Here is an 18,999-nt window from a genome sequence, read left to right as displayed (position 1 = left end):
CATCACGCCTGCAATATTTTCTAAATTTAAAGGCATTTTTCTTATGTAAACCGCATATAAGCTTTCGAATAAGACCAATTTCAATAAAATCGGTCCGCGCATAACCGAGATATCGTAATATCGTCTCATGAATCTATCAGATGCGATAAGGTTTTTCTCCTGATTCTCCAACCAAATTCACCGAATGTAAGTTTGGCTTGATCTGGACCCTTAAACTAGATCGTAGGCTTCAGCTTGATAACGTTTTGCAAGACGCAATGCATTGGAAAACGTTACCAAGTCCAGGCACACCAACGCGGATGTACCTACGAAATATTTCTGGTCCATATTCGACCACATTACGATACATTTTTGAAAATTTGGAAAAAGTCTTACGACTAAAGTTCTTAAACTAAAACGTATTGCTAAGACTATGGCTAGTTAAAACTAAGCACCTTTGCAAGTTCTTCCGCGATGTATAAAATTTTTGGATTAGTGGCTTAAAGTTAGTTTAATGCAGGGGGGAGGGGGAGAATATTGGAATAAATGATTGCTTTGGCAGCAGTCATTTATTATTATACTATTATTTTATAAAGGGACCATGGGAGGTCGAGATATCAGGTGGTAAAAGTGACATTTTTCATTTCTCGTAATATTGCCACTAGTGCGTCTTTATATTTAGGAAAGCAAAAGTAGCGAGCATAGTGACCAAGCAGTACCAACAATGACTGTCATTATTTATTAAACGAATCTAATGACTCGAATGTAATTACTGTTAAGAGAGAAGATTTGAAAGAACTCACACGAAAGAGTTCAACTTCAGAAATGTAACTTGTATTCGATACATTAAGCATCCCGAATGATTGTGAAATTAAAGAAAAGAAATTTAGAATGTTTGAAACACGATATTAAAACTCCTAGCGCGAATTTAAAATTTATTCATTGTATTTTTCTACGTGTATTAAACATTTGGAAACACACACACATTAAATGTTACTATTCACGAATACTAACAATAATACGAATACAGCAATCGTTTTGTTCAATAGCATGCAGAAAAATTCAAAGAATGAAAAAGTATCACTCACCGTTCGTTGAAAATAGTCTCACTGCTATCTATGCAGACATGCACCCCCTTTTAGCAGTACCAAATAGAATGTGTCCAACTTCCAAATATGTCACATTACTTTCGCGATGAAAAAGCAATAGGAGCACTGGTGCTCTGAATTGATTCTAGATGCGTTAAAACACTAACTTTACTTTCGCGTTCACATTACTAACACGCAGGGCCATTGTGCACTATGAAATACTTTATCGCGAAATAAGCACTGATTCTACAATCGCATTGCACACGATTACAAAAGCAGTTCATCTTTTTAACCATCTCTCAGTAGTGGAAAGATGTGTGTGGAATCGAGTAAAGTCTTTCCAAAATAGTCCTCTGGGGGCACTGAGTGTAATGTAGTAGAATCTTGTTGAACGATCTCCCACATAGTCCAGTAATCGCGATGAAATTAATGCACGAATCGAGAAATCACGAAATAATATGTAGGCACGTTCACTGATCCGATCGCTGCCGCGGTTAACGTTGAACTGCGTGGCTTACACCTCCCGTCAATGTTGTCACATTGGTAGAGGTTGCGGTCGACCTCAACTGTTTACTATGGAACGTGAAATTTCTAAAGGCCAGAGATAATCCTATATCGCAATGTCCCTTGCAAAATATGTACTTTTCGCGGCTGTAGCCATGCACGCTGCTCTTTCTATGTATACCTATATGTCCAGATACTTATTGTTAGTGTATTGCAGTAGAATCTTGATGAACGACCTCCCACCTATTCCAGTAATCGATGGAAATAATACATTAAGATATACTATGGCATTTCAATAGTTCTTCCGTCCGATCCGTCCCCGGACTTTGGTGAACGTCGTTATTGAACTCCAATATTTCACGCATCTTGAGAATTCCACGTATCTTTATTTTATATATTTATATATGTGGAAGAAAGGAAAGGAAGGATTTAATCGAACATTTCGAGAACTACTTAGGATATTTGACAATCACAGCCTATTCATGTTTTATTCGGAGAATCTAATGACTCGAAGGTAATAACTATTAATAAGATAACTCATACGAAAGATTTAAACTTAAGAAGCGTAACCAAAACATTAAGCATCTCGAATGATTGTGAAATTAAAGAAAAATAGTTTATTAATGTTTAAAACGCGATACTAAAACTTTTATCTCGAATTTAATAATATATATATAGAAGTACATATTTCGCCCCTATATATATATATATATATATATATATACATACATATATAGCGTGATTTTTACATGTAGTCTCGACACCAAGTATATGAAAGACCTGTATATGTCGACTGTCGCTACCGCTATCATTTACTCGTCGCACGGCTATTCAAACCTAACCTAAAACTTATTTCATTAATATCTCATCACGCCTGCAATATTTTCTAAATTTAAAAGGCATTTTTCTTATGTAAACAGCATATAAGCTTTCGAATAAGACCAATTTCAATAAAATCGGTCCGCGCATAACCGAGATATCGTAATATCGTCTCATGAATCTATCAGATGCGATAAGGTTTTTCTCCTGATTCTCCAACCCAATTTTGTCGACATAATACGTATATGCGTTACACGCACACCTTCAGCCAAAACGGAACTAACACACGTTTCGTTCGTCAATCGCTATCTTCACTGTGCAATCTACTCCAAATTTTGACAGCTTACCGTCAAGTTATAACCAAGTTATAAACGTGTTTTTACAAACATATACATAAATGAATTTCTTTTTAATTTAAATGATAAAAACCAATTTAAACCAATTCCACCAATCCAATTGTCTTGAAGCTTTGCAGGCGTGCGTAGTTTGGATGACAATACAATATATTTTTAAAAAAAAACCGAAAGGATGAAAAAATTATCCAGTCATCAATTAATAATATAATAATAATTTATAATATTGAAAATGGTCTGAAGTCATTCTCTATGTAAATTATCTTTGTAAAAACAAGTGAGATCTCCATAAAAAACTTCAGAAAAGTAAAAAAAATACTCCAAGTACATGAAAGCAAATAAATCAGAAAAATAGAAGATAATAATAATTATAAATATTAATTAAATGTTCCACTTCACGAAAAATACTAACAATCAATTTCATCTTGCAATTTATAGCTTGTATAAGCTCTCAAGAAGTGCCATATTTCAGCGCCATATAGGCTTCTGATCCCCGAAATAGGTTTTCAGAAAGAAATCCGGCGTGAGTCGTTGACAAACCGAGCCAAAGCATAGCTTACCGAAAGCCCGCCCTCCATGTTAAACTCTCACTCTAAACAAGTCACACGTATACAAGCACGCACACATATTTAAGTATTTCAACACATTTCAGAGTAGTTCTTGAGTTGGCCGCTGTTCATGAACAGAGGTCGCTAAATTCAGTCCTCAAATTATGGGTCGGTAACACAGATTGGGTGGCGACACGAAGTCGCATAAGGTGATAGGTCTATTCTATACCTCGTCTGTGCTTTTTAACACGGGCTCTTATGGGATGCTTCCACTCTATCTTATCCTCTTTGCTCCTGGCAACCGTGATCCCCACCACTTTACAGGGAACCGTACGCGCATCTCTTGCGCGCACCGCGATGAACGCCACGTAAGAAATCTGCCTCGCTCCACTATTTCGCTTATTACTCAGTCCCATTTAGAAGTATCGAGATGCTATATAGCCTAAAACTTTCCCAAATGTTGTCTCTACAAATCTGTGAAAACTGCACGAGAATTGGTTGAGTAGTTTCCGAGTTTACCGTGTACAGACACAATAATACTTTGCGTTTTATATATATATAAGAGAGAGATTAGGTTATAATTAATATTTAATTTAGACATGAAACCTGTTGTGATGTTACTACTTGCTATTTCTGAAGATTTTTTTTTTAATAATTAAGTTCAATATTTTCAGTTCATTATGGTTTGATTATAATAAATAATTTATTCGTATGTCGATATTTCCTCCCCCCCCCCCCCTCTGTCCCACTTCTTCCTTTCACCTACATGGTTGAAAATCTATTTTTTAAAAAGTATCTTACTTGAACTCTTTAATGCTAAACAGAGATGAGCAAAATGTAATCTAATTACAAATTACGATTAAACTGTAATCGTAATACACATTATTTTCTGTAATCGTTCATTTAGATATAGTTGAAAAAAACAAATGGTCAACTACCTAAATTAACAATTACAAAAAGTAATGTTTTAATCAATTACACAATTACAGTTTACTCGTAATTTGTAATTTGTAATTTGTAATTACATTACATTTTGCTCAACTCTGATGACAAATAACACAAAAATAGGGGAAAAACGTTAAAAAAATAAATTATCACCTTAGGTAAATTGTCCCATTTTTTTGAAAGAGTCGCTTTTCCAGATCCGAAACAGCACCGGTCCTCGAAAAAGCCAAATATTTTCCGATCTATGCGTTTATCAAACAAGTTGTGCAAGTGCAAACTGAAGCCAGGAACATTCTCTGCAAAACTAAAAAAAAAAACACATTTCTAGGATACACCGTTCTAATTTTATAGCGGAAAAAACCTCGATTTTTTTTTATAAAAATAGCTGTTTTTTAACAATTTCGGGCTGATGAGGCAGGTCCTAACGTTATCCGATCGAGCTAAAACTTTGACAATCTTATTTTTACACCAATTGGCAACTTTTTAGGGATTCCTGTTCAAGAAATTCGGGCCTCGGTTTTGTTGCGGCTAGTCTATTGAACTTGCTACTTGCTACAAGCAACGCATTGTTACGAAACATCCCAGACTTGCCGGCAGAGGGCTACGAAGAATAGTTAATTCTCGCAAGTTCTTCCGTAACAGTGAATTCTTTCGAATAACGAAATTCTTTCGTATGTGACAATGAATGAAATGAAGTCTGTTAAATAAACATCTCATTCTGATACATACATATGTACATAGTGCGTATGTACCGTACATACATAGGTATGTACTCGATGAGATTGTCGCTTCCGTAATGACGTATAAACCTTTGGCAGTCGAGTTTCCCATTCGGCCCATCCTTTCCTTCTTTTAGTCGATTCTAAACGGTAAACAGTGTAGGGGAATTCGATTCACTTTCGATCGACGTGACTCATTTCCGCTTTGTGCTAAGTATAACGAATGACTTGTACATATGTACATACTACCTACCTACGTCGGCCTTAGTACATATGTAAGTAAATAGAATCCAGTAGAATCGTGGCGCTCGTTGTCTCGGTTGTGTAGTACGATAGGTAGAAAGGTAGATACGTACCATACCTACGTAGGTATATACTTGTTCGGTGTGTATTTGACAGCGATCGGGATGGTAAGTAATTTTGAATACTTTATTAAGGAGATTTATATACCTATAAAACAAGCACGAAGATAGAAGACAGTGAATTTGATTACAGGCATCGTACTCGGAGGATCAGCTGGCAGGTAAGTGAACGCGTACGAGTTCTTCGGCAACAAGGATCGTGAGATGAAAAGAGGGGCGAACAGTTTTTTCTCGATGCTTAATTCAGGTCAAGAATGTGTGGTTACCTTATTAGACCCACCCTGGTGTCACCGACCGTTGCGCGTCGGTGATTACCTTTTATGGTTAGGTACTTGAAAGAAATACTAGTGGCAGAAAAGAAGAAAGGCAGACAGAAAGCGAGTAACATCGCAGCAGTCGTTGGTTCGGAACTTTTATGTTGGTTTTAAATCGCTTCTCTTTATACATGTAGGGGTACATACCTATTTACGTATGTACTTTTCTAGTAGGATTTCATATCGAACACCGTATATATATGTACGTCTCGTGATACGATACCAATTCCGACATTTATTTTGTTGATTCTTCTTATTATCGAAAACTGGAAAAGTGAAACGCGATCGCGGCTTATTGCTGCTTAAATTTGCTTAATATAAAATCCTGCATACGGTTTCATACTAAATACTATATATAAATTGCAAGATGTATGGTTGTAGTTATCAGGAACTGACTAATAGAATGATGTCATCCATGGAGGGTAAATATGTACATTTGTTGTTAGTGACATGCGTGTAATATCGTTTACGTTATATTTTACTAGGGCGAAGCCGTGCGCGAAAGATATGAATTTACTATTGTGTTTCGTTGCGAATATAACTGTGATAATCGAAGGTTGTTTTGCATTGCTTCAGAATTCCAAGAAGCATTTCAGCTTTTTGACAGTCGAGGAGATGGAAAGATTCACGTCGCCCAAATTGGGGACGCATTGCGAGCTCTTGGACAAAATCCAACAGAATCGGATGTGAAGAAGTTTACCCATCAGCATAAACCTGACGAACGTATTAGTTTCGAAGTGTTTTTACCTATTTATCAAGCTATAAGCAAATCTCGTACGTCCGACACAGCAGATGACTTCATAGAGGGTTTGCGCCACTTTGACAAAGATGGAAATGGTTTCATCTCTTCCGCTGAATTGAGACATCTTCTAACAACATTGGGTATGCGAAATAAGCAGTGGTTTCATATTTATAATTGCAGTAACCGTGCGATATAATTATAGATTGTTCGTAAAATTTTAATTGTACATTTGATTTGTGGTAGGTGAGAAGCTTAGCGACGAAGAAGTTGAAACGCTGCTAGCGGGTCATGAAGATTCACAGGGTAATATCAATTATGAAGATTTTGTTCGCCAAGTGATGTGTGGTTGAACACCTGTTCCGTTAAGTGCGCAAGAAATGATTAGTGCGAGAAGATTCGTGCCCTTTGAAAGTTTTTTTTTCTAATGCTCTATATATAAAGGAACTTAGTCTCTGATAGCTTTGCCAGAAGTTACAGAATGTTAGTGATTTCGATACAAAGATGTGCGACAAATTTATTGTGCCTGGATGCATGGAATATACCGACATCGGATAAACAAGTTGATTTTCCAGATGGAACATAAAAAATAAAAAATCATATAATAGCATCATGTGCGCCGCGGGGGGGGGGGGGCAAAAGGGGCAGTTGCCTCCTCCCTGGCTTCTGAGAAAAAATTATTAAGGGAATGTTTTTAAACTTCGGTTTTAAATTTTTAATTAAATTGGCACTATAAAATGGGTTAAAAAAAACAAGACGGGTATATTTTTCTTTACCATCATCCCAAAGTTGCCCCCCCCCCCCCCCCGGAAAAAAGTTTCCAAACGCCCCTGAATAGCATGTGTACAGAGCATTCGACGTGAAAACATTCCATATATCGTCGTTGTATCCATTGTGTATACACTTTTTAAAAATCAATCTGTTATAAGCAATTATCTTTCGTTTATGGCTGTCGATAGTTTTCTCATGTTTCTCTTTGTCCAGCTGTTTTCTGTATGATTTAACTTAACTAATACCGTCTGAGATAAGAAAAATACTGTATATTGAATAAAATAGAATTTCATAAAAGTGAAATGTATAATTTGAAATTACCAGAATAGTTATCTAAAGTTTAAACGTACGAAATTATGCTGTATCTTAACCGTTCGTGTTATGAAACAAAATGATGAAATTAAGAAATAGGAGTTAAAAGAGTCACGGGTATTTCAATTCTCGACACAATCGGAAAGAGAAGACGTGGCATTCCTACTTTATTCCGCGCCGGTGTACATATAATTCTTTCGCTTGTTAATCGTTGACTAGCGTGAATATTTAAACAACACTGAAAAATATTAAACGAATATGTACGTTTTTATAAATACATAGGTACTAAGTATGCACTTATAATACCAGTGGCGTATTTAGTGTAAACAGTGCCTAGGGCAAGCGTAGAATTGCAGTCCACAACCCCCCTCCCCCCTATCGCGCCTCATGCATATCATTCCAATTCCATCTTTTCTCTTCTACTTCTTTGTTAAAAGTGTTCGTCACACAAAACATTTTATTTAGAATTTAGATAATTCTTTTAAATAAAGTGCAGCTGAAGGGCGGAAGAGACGAAAGTTGGAGGCAAATGAAGCCGAAAAGTGCAGCAAGTTTTTTTCGAAGCTTCCATAAAGAGGCATGCGAAGCACACGAATAACAAGCGTAAACTACTAACATTAATCATCCAAATAAATTTATTCAAGAAACACTATTTCTTTCTTTTTTTTTTGGCACGAGCCCTACTTGCCCCACCCTAGATACGCCTCTGTATAATACCTTGTAGGCATTCGTCATGTCGCTCCGAAATCTCGAAACAGCTGTGAATAAAGTGTAATCGATTTGAATCGAATCGATTTTGGTATATCGAATCGAATCGAATCAAAGTAGATCGAGTAGTGACTTGGACGTCGACATTCGACAAGGAGCGCTTCAGTATCGTTTCTGATTTCGCACGTTCGAGTGAGACGATTGTCTTGCGTGGAGTGATACCTATTCTACGATAATTCTTATCGTATAGCAATCGCTAGTTTAGCGAACGTTTCGTCTTCAAAAAGTAATTTTACGACCGTCAAAATTTTACGAAGAAAGAAGTATGAACATTAATTCCAGTCTACCGTTAAGTAATTGTGAAAGTAGTAAAAAGGGCATGATAATGCCAAGTCTAATATCCAGCAATTGGTGAGTACAGTGCGACTACTGCGTCATTTTTATCTTGAGTTCGTCACCGCCATCTTGCATCCTATTTATCGGCATGTGTAGTGTGTTTTCTTTACTGTTTCCAACGAACACACGCTTCTCGTGCAACTACGAATTCGATAGTACATATTTTCTTAAAGCAGTTCACTTGCTCGACAAATGCTTTCCCAGCGAACTCTCGAAAACTAAACACTTGTAACTTGTAATGGAACAATGATTGTGACGTTACTACATACCTACCATCCGATTGGATTCTTTAGCTTCGATAATGGGGAAAAAAACCTTCGTTAGATTCGACATTAATTCTACATTAATCTATATGTTATTTCCCTCGGTATTGCGAATGATGTTCAACATTTTGTATCAACGTAGTATACGTTCGAAAGTGCACGTACCCATGTTTTTATGCATGTATGTATGCAGCGCGCATGCATGTGGGGGGTGCATGTTTGGACAAGGAGGGTAGAACCGAGGGATCGAAACATTGAATGATGTTGTTGATACGGTATGTTTAATGTTCTTTGAAGGAGCAATACCTTCCGTCCGTTACGATGCCACGTGAATCGTGAGATATATCGCGTGACGTATGTACTTGCGCGTAGTACATACACAAGTACAATCCACTGCAGGTGCACGTACATGGATAGTGGTATGTGTCAGCTGTTCCCCGTCATATACGTGCACCAATGCATAGCGATGCGTGAGTAGAAATGATACGAGCGCGAGGATATTTCGCTGCCATTTTATGATGTTTTCATGTAACTCGAGAAAAAAAACAATACCCGAGTGGGCTTACGATGCGAATGATCGTTTGTTTATATTTCGTTTGGTCTTAACGGTCCTAACGGCGCGTTCGAGTCAATTTGAAACGCTGAGATGAAAGAAAAATACGTACGTACGTAAGTATCCCAAGTACGTTGATGCATCTGTATGTAAAATTCTTATTGTTCTATGGCACGTCAAGTTATCGATGCATGCGTCAATAGGTAGGGGGAACAGAAACGCGATGTACACACCCTAAGCAATCGATGTGTTTTTATCTACGACGTGTAACCTTATCTCCGATATTGACCGATAGATTATGAGTGATAAGGAATTTTTGTTGAAACAAAAACACTTTTACGTTTAACACGTTTCACGAGCTTTATGGATTTTCAGATATATGGGTTAAATATTCTTGTAAATCATTCTTAAATTTTACATTTACATACATACACACGATAGAAGAGTATTATAAGCATCGATCTGTTACAATTATGTACATCTCGCGATCAGTTTTACAAGTTATAGATATAATGAAATTCTAATAGATATTTATACAATATTTATACGATTGCAGTGAAATGTCAAGCAAGTGCATGGACGAAAGCCTAGAAGAAGGCTGTAGTTTTCAACAGCACTATTGTATAACGCTGGGTGTGGGGCCTCTGTGGTGGTCCTGATGTGCCCCATGCCGCATTGTCTGTATCGACAGTCAACACAGAGAGCCGCGGCGTGGGGATCAAGCAGAGTCAGCTCTCTGTGAGCTCCCACATTGTACAAGTATGTACGAAATTATTCGTACTCTCTTTGCTTGATACGTGTGAAATGTTAATCCTCGAATAATTTTTGTAGGAGGATGAATTGTTGAAAGCTGTGAGAAATAGTGAATCTTTACGCCTGACCTTCACTCTTCATCTGACGGAAAGTACATCCGTCGAATGGGAAACGGTGGTATGGCGCCGGTGTCTTTACATTCGCGTGCCAAGCTGTCTTTTACCAGAGGGTTCGAAAGAAGGCTTCGTGTCTCTCCTGGAGTATGCTGAAGAAACACTACGATGCACCAATATTATTGTTTGCCTACGTAAAGACAGGGCAGACCGAGGTCAGTCTTGTCGTCTATCGTTATTTGGCATCGACGAAGCTGATTGTAACGAGAAGAACTTTACCTCTAAATCGTTTTGTTGTTATGGTTTAGCGATGCTGGTTCGTACCTTCATGTTCTTGGGCTTCACTGCTCTACCGCCGACTCATGCCTTGGTACCACCAGGCAGCGATGCTGGCAATCTCTACATGCTCTATACCATCGAATAATCGACCAACAGATTCACTTCTCTCTCAAATTTAACGCATAGGTATAGAGTTTATTCCACGCTAAGCTGCTCGTTATTTTCAACCTTCGATTGTCTTTGAATAACTTCCTTTTAATTTCTTTTATCATTACAGGAACGGATGTTAATAAGACACATCCAACGGGACGAATAGGAAATATTATGTAGTATGAATGTTTACTTATTTTAGTCCCCTTACATTTTTCGTATAGTACAATGGAACCATTGCTGTTTTTGTCGTGCATTATCAAAAAAAATTATTTCACTCGAAACGTATAAACTTGGCGATGTGCGCCTGAAAAATTCATCGCGTCGCACACCTTGGCGTTAAATTTAAGAGAAACGTGTGTACACGTACATTTGTACGAACGAGCGAACAAACAATGTGGAACGGAGAGACACGAAGATCAAGCGTACGAAGAATACATACACCGATATCAATAGTCGGGGATACGTAGAACGCGCGTACATCACAAGCTTTCGATGAATAACATCGATTCATTCTCTTTAATACAATGTTAATAATTCTCTTAAGAGCATATAAACTGCTGACGAAGCTTCCTCCCACGTGTAAAAATTTGACGGTATCGACGTTTAACATTTATATAAAATGACGACCCGTCAAAGGATAGAAAAAATTTATTACCGATAAATCTCAATGTTAATTGTCATAGATTGGGTATCGCCATTTCTTTTTATTCTGCATTATCTTGTAGTTCTTTATCGCTTTAAAGTATTATTATCAATATCGATGATGCAATACGTCATGATACGCAAACAATATCGAATTCTTCTAAATAGCCATTTTACTTTGTTTCTAGAAATTAATCTCCTTAAAATAAGAAACATTCGCACGGAATAATATTTAAATATGTTGCAGTTAAGTTACATTTTCCAATATTTCACGAACCGAAGGCAAAATTGTAAATCGCGTGACTATTTTCATCGACACTTATAATCTAAACATAGGTATATGCCTGAGGCACCGTAACTTACATAACCTTCATTACGATCGTTACAGTGGCGTTAATCATTATTATTATTATTATTATTATTATTATTATTATTATTATTATTATCATCATTATTATCATTACTGCTACTACTACTACTACTACTACTACTACTACTACATAATTCTTTATTATTAAATTTAGTTCCAAGTGATGATACTGCGATGGTCATCATAATCTGTGGTAATCCCCGATCAATTAACATTGCAGAGTTCTTGCTAATAAATATATTCTTTAGTGTTGACTTGATAACAGACGATATTAAGCCATTATAAAATCATTTAAAAAAGAAAAAAAAGAAAAAACGTTAAAATACCTATCGGAAGAAAAGAGTAAAAAATGTTTATGGCATAATATAGATATAGATAAATACAGAGTGACGAACTATTATGTGTTAACGCAGGTAACTTCAAATTTGCCTCAATTTTTCCAGTCACAGAACAATTCTGCTCATTTTATTTTCTCGATTAGTATTATATATATATATATATAATATTCGTACACTTGACCACGTAAAGATGCATGTATGCTACATTTATTATTCGTACACAAAAACGTACTTGCTAAATAAAAGTTAAAAAAAGAGAAAAGAAAGACCATTTTGTTCTACACTATATATATATATATATACGTAATATGATGTGTGTGTGGTAGTTTGTACTTTTTCGGGGGGTGGGGGGGGGGGTGCGCTTGCGCGTTTTCTATAGTAGAAAATACTTATTTTCATATATCTATTTATTTCGTGGTATAAAGATACAGCTTTGTGATAGAAACACAATATTATCGATAAAATATTGTTTGCCGAGAATGTATGACGTAGTACATACGCGTCGGATGCGTTTAAAGGAATCGACCTAGCAGAGTTTATTTAATGGCTAAGATGAATCCGTTGGTTACCACCACCGACTGTTTTAATTTCAGCCAACAAGGCGTGTAATATGTAAATCGTTGTGAACGGATTTTTTTGCTCAACACTAGGAACCGTTGTCGAATGACGCAAGGTCTATGTACTACCTACTACCTGTAGGTATACGTATCCGCATACATACATACGTTAGAACTTGTGCGCCGCAAACTTATCTAGAAAACAACGCGTGACACTTTGCAAGTAAAAAAGATGACAAATAGGCCAGGCTACGCTATTCTACTTCTACGACGATGATATTCGCACAAGTTGCTATTTTGTGATGTTTCCTGTTCTCTTCTCCCTGGTTTAAGGTTTATCTTCTGCTTCTACTTCTGCTGCTGCTGCTGCTGCTGCTGCTGCTTCTTCTTCTTCCTCCAACATCTCCATTCATATTCTTGATTTTATACGTATAACGATGAACCGTTGATGGCTTGCCGTGTTAGGCGTGTATAAATTATACTCTACTTTCGTAGCATTTCTCTGTGGTATTTTACCGTAAATTAGTCCTTTTACCGTCGTTATCAATTTCGTCGCAAGTATTTTTTGGAACTAGTCCCAAACTATCCAACATTCCGGACGGTGCTGTGTCTTCCATCGGGTAGGCGGACACCTTTTTACATTTAATCAGATGCGTAGCTAGCTGATTGCCATCGGTAGTTGCGTAACCGCACGAACACTGCATCTTTTTCTCCAACGGAATATTAATGAGAGGTGAAGGAACTACCAGACTGGTCATCGGACGTTCGTTATGAATTTGTTGTTGATGTTCTTTAAACGCGCGCCAGCAGCAAGTAACGTAACGACACTGTTGACATCTCTGTTCACCTGGATAATGATCTTGTTCATCTATATCCTCTTCGCACTCTTGACAAGATAAATTTTCAGTGGAGACATTTACGGTGATCGGGCCTGTGATCCATTTTTTTACTTTTTCGTCGCGTGGTAACTCCGTTACAGGACTTTCGATATCGAATCGCCTATGTTGGGGTCGCTGTTTCGAAATCATTATTCCATTACTACTGCTAGAGTAAGGAATAACCTTTGAATCGGAAACACAGTCGTGTAACTCTCGCTGATGAAGTTTCAACGAACTCTTCTGATTGAACCAGAGACAACATCTGGAACACTTATTTCCCCGTCCTTGTTCTCTTCTTATAACGTGCCTCTGCATATGCAGTAAGAAAGTATGAACGCTAGAAGCACTGGGATTACCTTCGCTTACGAATTGTATTACTTTCAAGCAATAAGGGCACTGTAAGCCTTCGCCCCTCTCGTGGACTCGATAATAGTGATTGATAGCATCTTTGTGACTGGAACTGCGATAACCGCAGCTTTCGCATCGATATGGCATTTCGGAAGGGTAATGCATCGACGACAAGTGGTTGATAAGGAGACCGCTGTTTCCAAACTTGTGTTCGCAAATGGCACAAACGACCATATCGCTGTCGGAATGACCGAAATTACTGTGCGTTTCCGTAACATGCGTAATCATTTGATGTTGGGAGGAGAAAGCTGTACAACAGTACCGGCACACAGGGGAATTTGATTGCCCAGGCACTTGAGGTGGTACATGACCGATCGTATGTTCCATCACATCCGTATTAGAACGCATCGTTTGCGCGCAAAGAAAGCATTTCAAGTACAACGAACATTTCTGCTCTTTTAAAAGAAGACTCTTGTCACCTTCCATGGTAGCGTAATAGAACTCTTGCAATCGTATCTGATCATTTTTGTTGTCTTTGTCTCTTTGGTCTTTGCTACCCTTCGAATCGAACGTACTCTTTTTTGCTACAGGTTCTGGACTGGTCGATGCTGCGAGATTTCGTTTTCGCCCTCTCTTTGGACCGGGTTTTACTGCTTGAACGAAAGACAATGCCTCTTGTTGTTGCTGTTGTTGTTGCTGTTTGATGTTACTAGCACCAGGCTGCACCAAGGTCTCGTGACCTAATTGAATTTCTTCTTTGTTTATCGTCGTCACCAGAGGCGTCAAAGGTGGCGGTGGATTTACATTGGAGTAAGACCAATTCTGGAACGGATTTGCAGCTATTTTAGCCAAACGTTCCAACAAACTTTCGTTTGAATCGATCCTAGTTTGTTCCGCGATGTGTACGATGATGTTGTCGAATGCTCGAGCTGCGGTCGAGCCGTACATTTCTCTCCATACTAACTCGTCTAAGAATTGTTGTATCATCTGTCTACTAAGTAAACTGAGAGTATTCTGAAACATTCTGGGAACGATTTTTCTCAGATACTCCATAATGTGATAATTACTCATGAAATTTCGGGAATTTTGGTCGGAGAATGCAGACTGCGTGATATAATTAAAACCCATTTCTTCGAGTGTGCTTTTGTCGACGGTGAAATCCGTCATAATCTTCGAGTCTGTGTGCACCCAGTCCTTGAGTGGATGTAAAATGTTATTGAATCGTCGTTTGTACGATCTATCGCCATCTTGAACGGGGTCGCATGCCCTTAACCTTAAATCGAGCGTGGCAAAATCCAGCACACCGAGCACCTCGACTTTAACCTGTCGCAAATTTCCGTCTTGGGACGTTGTACCCAAGCTGATTACGCCAACTTGTATCACCGAATTTTTACCTCCCATCTTGCGAGTCTTATCCCAAATTGCGGACGTGCAAATGCTACGCACGTGTGTATAAAAATTTTTCACGTATGCATTCGACACTTTGACCCAGGAAATAACATTTTGAACGTTCGTTTGGCATGCCCAATGATAAATGAGTTTTAAAAGGACGGTAGGCGTGTACGGTGCCCCTTGGAAGATCGAACCAGAAAAAACAGAGACAAAACGATCTGGACAGCAGCTTGAGATCCAAACGTATCCTCCCGAATACGGAAAAGTGCCCTGATCACTGTACATTCCCAATTTCAGTTTAGTCTTTTGATAATTGTTGCTATGTTGGGCACAGTATTGTTCAGACTTCACCAAGCCCTGTTGTATCAACCATTCGGCGAACTTTGTGGCAGAAAACATGAGTACACTCTTGACTTTAATATCTGAAACGTACATCAGTTGGTGATAGGATAGATGTATTGAAAAGCATGGGCACAGCCATATGAATGAATACCTAGCTCCGATCTTTCTTTCTGAGCGATCTGTGGCGCAATGTCCTTGGTACGGAGATTCGGTCTAGCGAGAACGACTAATGAAGGAAATGTTCTACCGCCGTTCATTTTGTTAAATGTTACTTCTCTACCATCCGGAAGATTCTTCTTTGACTCATCGATCTGTTCGCAAGCTGCATTGAAAAGGTTACGTGTGATTAGCCAACTGGCTGACAATCCTATTTAATCGACATATGTACAGCTGTACTACTCCTACTAACCCGTATTCTTACTTCCGACCGATATTCCACCAATGCTTGTGTGCTCGGTCGGTTTAGTTACTGTCAATCTCGTTGCCGTGGCCGTTACCGTTCCCGTGGTCGTACTCGCGGTCACTGCCGTTGATGCCACCACCGTCTGTGCAATCTGCTGTTTGCTTACTGTCTTTATTCTGAGGTTGGTTACACCTTGCGGACTAGTGGTAGCTGAAAAACGGTGTTTGACTCCCCCGTATACGTGTAGGCTACCCTATACGCGTCGCGCATACATAAAAGCGATTAATCGTGTATAACTTACTTGGTGTAACGACATGCGTCGGACATCCCAGCTTTTGTCTTCCACGAGTGACTAGTGTAGGCTATATAATCAAAATCAAAATCAAAGTTCAACAATCGGAGCGTGAATCGTAAGAATATATACGCATAACATACTTCCTCTATTATATCGGGTTGTTGCACCTGAAGCACCTTTGTCCTACGTCCGGATCGAGTATATTTATACTGGGAAAAATGAGCGCGCTCTTAATAATATCTTTAGCTTATTTTAAACGAGTTGAAGGAAAGAGAACGATAATGCTTTTCTGTACATTTTCTGCCTGAGAATGCGTGATGGTAGACATAGCTGGAGCCATAGACGTGGATGTCGATGCGGACGATGACACTGGAGTGGACATTGAGCATGTGGAAGCAGTTGTTATAGTAGTTGCTGCAATTTATGCAATTTTAAATGGTTAACTCGATAGAAGTAAATTCTTCAACCAACAGCGGTTTACCTTGAGCCTGAGCCACCGATCCCAGAATGACGCCCATTCGGGAATCGACGACCAATTGTATGTTGCCCTGAGAGCCATTTGCATTATTCAATACATTGAGTTTAATCGGTTGACTTTTACTCTGATTCTGTAAATGATAAAAAATAGGTGGCTATAGAAGTGTTTCATCATCAATGATGTTTAATAATTCATAATACTCACCAGATTCACAACTGGTTGGGGACTATTTTTAACCACTGCTTGCGCAGGATTTGGAGGCCTGGTATACGAGAAGATACAAACTCTAAGTTTGCTAAAAGAGCAGCAATTGCGAAAAGATAACGTCTACGTAGAAAATGATACCTACAATGTATATTGATAGCCGTTGACATTGCCTGCTTGGCATACCAATTTACCTCCATGATCTTTAACCAATTCCTCTAAAGTAGCAGCAACCTAAAGTAATGAAAATAAATGCGTTCATCGTATCATCTTGGCTGACGTTTCAAATAAGAATAAAGTATTGAAACAGAAGGAGAAACGCACTCTGTCGTAATTTTCCTTGAGTTCTAGTCGTAACATTAATTGTATTTGGCTGAGCGGCTCTTCTACACACTCCAAATTTAAAGTCATGTGAGACGGTCGAGCGCCCGTCACTGAACGCGTGACCAACCGATTTTTTGGCATTCTGGTAATATATGGAATTTCTCAGAAGCACGTTGAACTTCCTAAAGAGTGGAGCATACATTTAATTCGACAAAATTTCCACCCTACGTCCGCTTTTGTACACCTGCGTATACACCTGTACACCTCCAAACGTTCCAACGACCTGTGTTTAAGCGGTCACACTGTAATATAATCGCGAGTCTAAAGCGATTTCTTATGCGAAAGCGGTCGCGGTACTACTACCTATATTTGCAGATATATTTATGCAATATATATATATATATATATATATACACTTTCTCTTCCGACTTGGTGATTCTTATGTTTGGTTAATCGTTTGTCTCGCAAATAATTTACAATGGCGACACCGCCGGTGACGCCGCCGTAACCAGCCGTACCGAATGAACGCGAATGAACGAAACTAACGATGCAGCGGTGAAACACGATGGCAAGTAACGATGCAAATCTTAACCACGATCAGATGACGAAATTGACAACGCAAAGACCACAAAGAAGACGACGACAACAACATCGGGGTAGGTATTATAACTTATAACCGAACGGCAATAAGGTAAACTGACGAAGAGGGCGATAACAAAAACGAAATGAAAGCGATAGCGGCGGCCTCTGTAGTGAACGAGCCATTGGTGATATTTGACGCTTAAGCACGGATCTCATGACTCTACTAGAGGCTAGAGCTCCCTTACCATCTTAGACAATAATAATTTACCAATGTTAATGTAAAGATGCAAATCCACGACGAAAGAAAAATATTTTATTTTATTTATTTATTACAAAAGCAGGTGGGCTTTTTTTGTGGGTGGGAATGTAATCTCTTTGAACGAGACTCTTCATATACTTAATTGCGATTGAACTTCACTTACGGGTAAGTTGGTTTAATTGTTCAATTGTATTTCATTCGCCTCGTTCTCGAGATTTCCAGTGTAGTGATTCAGAGAAAAGGCAATTTTAATTTGAAAGGATTCTATTAATGTAATACTTCCACAGTTTCGGTACAAACTTTGCTTTCCGTTTGACTCTTAAACCCTTACTTCTACAAAGTATCTAATTTTTGTATGACTCTGCTGATATGTTAAGACAGGAATTGACTATTGTTCGTTGGGCTATAAGTTGCATAACTTGAAGTGCCACCTTTGGAGCAGCCACAAATGTACTCTGAGAAAAAATAAATACCTTAACTTTAACACAAATTACAATTTGCAGCATACCTATGCATTGAGCTTTATCTTAGCTGGAGTGTGAACAGAGCAATGGCGGACGGTCAGACAAGGAATACAAATACGATGGATTGCTTTTTCTGTCTTACTAGACTGTAGATGGATAGTGCATCTCAGTGAACTTATCCGCGAGCACAAGAACGTAAAACATATCCAAAAAAAAATATTCTTACGAGTAATGATCGCAAAATAAGAAAAGAGTCAACTGTGCTAAAATTACTCATGATTATTATTTTGAGAGTCGTAACTGATGCTAACAAAGATCATGGCGTGATGGCATGCCGCATAGCATCTATACCCTCGCTACACACAAATTTACTACAGGATGGTAGAGATAGAGAGGGATAGTAGGAAGAAGAAGAGTACATTTGCACACTACCTTCGATTTCTCTCGGACCG

The 18,999-nt window shown here is 38.4% G+C and overlaps 3 protein-coding genes across 8 annotated transcripts; 2 read left to right on the top strand and 1 right to left on the bottom strand.

Moving 5' to 3' along the window:
- Positions 1-5,099: 5,099 nt before the first annotated feature.
- On the top strand, positions 5,100-7,438 carry Mlc-c (Myosin light chain cytoplasmic). 3 transcript variants are annotated; one of them, XM_076823190.1, is made up of 4 exons: positions 5,100-5,365; positions 5,451-5,478; positions 6,208-6,513; positions 6,617-7,438. In XM_076823190.1, exons 1-4 carry the CDS (start codon positions 5,363-5,365, stop codon positions 6,721-6,723), a joined length of 444 nt encoding a protein of 147 aa, XP_076679305.1. In that variant the 5' UTR covers positions 5,100-5,362; the 3' UTR covers positions 6,724-7,438. The 3 variants fall into 3 exon arrangements, with proteins under 3 accessions (XP_076679305.1, XP_076679302.1, XP_076679303.1); XM_076823187.1 differs by lacking the exons at positions 5,100-5,365; positions 5,451-5,478 and adding an exon at positions 5,505-5,719; XM_076823188.1 differs by lacking the exons at positions 5,100-5,365; positions 5,451-5,478 and adding an exon at positions 5,844-6,053.
- Positions 7,439-9,934: 2,496 nt separating this feature from the next.
- Oda (Ornithine decarboxylase antizyme) lies at positions 9,935-11,539 on the top strand. The gene is given in 5 exon segments (XM_076823186.1): positions 9,935-10,029; positions 10,031-10,132; positions 10,205-10,454; positions 10,548-10,704; positions 10,796-11,539. Coding segments are annotated over 4 exon segments (549 nt in total). The 5' UTR covers positions 9,935-9,948; the 3' UTR covers positions 10,664-10,704; positions 10,796-11,539.
- An 871-nt stretch (positions 11,540-12,410) lies between these two features.
- Positions 12,411-17,947, bottom strand: Row (relative of woc). 4 transcript variants are annotated; one of them, XM_076823172.1, is made up of 11 exons: positions 17,659-17,947; positions 17,243-17,424; positions 17,064-17,152; positions 16,919-16,976; positions 16,718-16,844; positions 16,532-16,650; positions 16,377-16,445; positions 16,243-16,303; positions 15,948-16,169; positions 15,690-15,860; positions 12,411-15,618 (listed from the first exon to the last, which is right to left on the bottom strand). In XM_076823172.1, the coding sequence occupies exons 2-11, from the start codon at positions 17,381-17,383 to the stop codon at positions 13,091-13,093; spliced, it is 3,585 nt and encodes a 1,194-aa protein (XP_076679287.1). In that variant the 5' UTR covers positions 17,384-17,424; positions 17,659-17,947; the 3' UTR covers positions 12,411-13,090. The 4 variants fall into 4 exon arrangements, with proteins under 4 accessions (XP_076679287.1, XP_076679288.1, XP_076679289.1 ...); XM_076823173.1 differs by having other exon boundaries at positions 17,761-17,947; XM_076823174.1 differs by having other exon boundaries at positions 17,789-17,945.
- Between the last annotated feature and the right edge of the window lie 1,052 nt (positions 17,948-18,999).

Source organism: Andrena cerasifolii, chromosome 11 (genome assembly GCF_050908995.1).
Source record: "Andrena cerasifolii isolate SP2316 chromosome 11, iyAndCera1_principal, whole genome shotgun sequence".
Classification (NCBI taxonomy): domain Eukaryota; kingdom Metazoa; phylum Arthropoda; class Insecta; order Hymenoptera; family Andrenidae; genus Andrena; species Andrena cerasifolii.
This window is presented reverse-complemented; position numbering and strand designations above follow the sequence as displayed.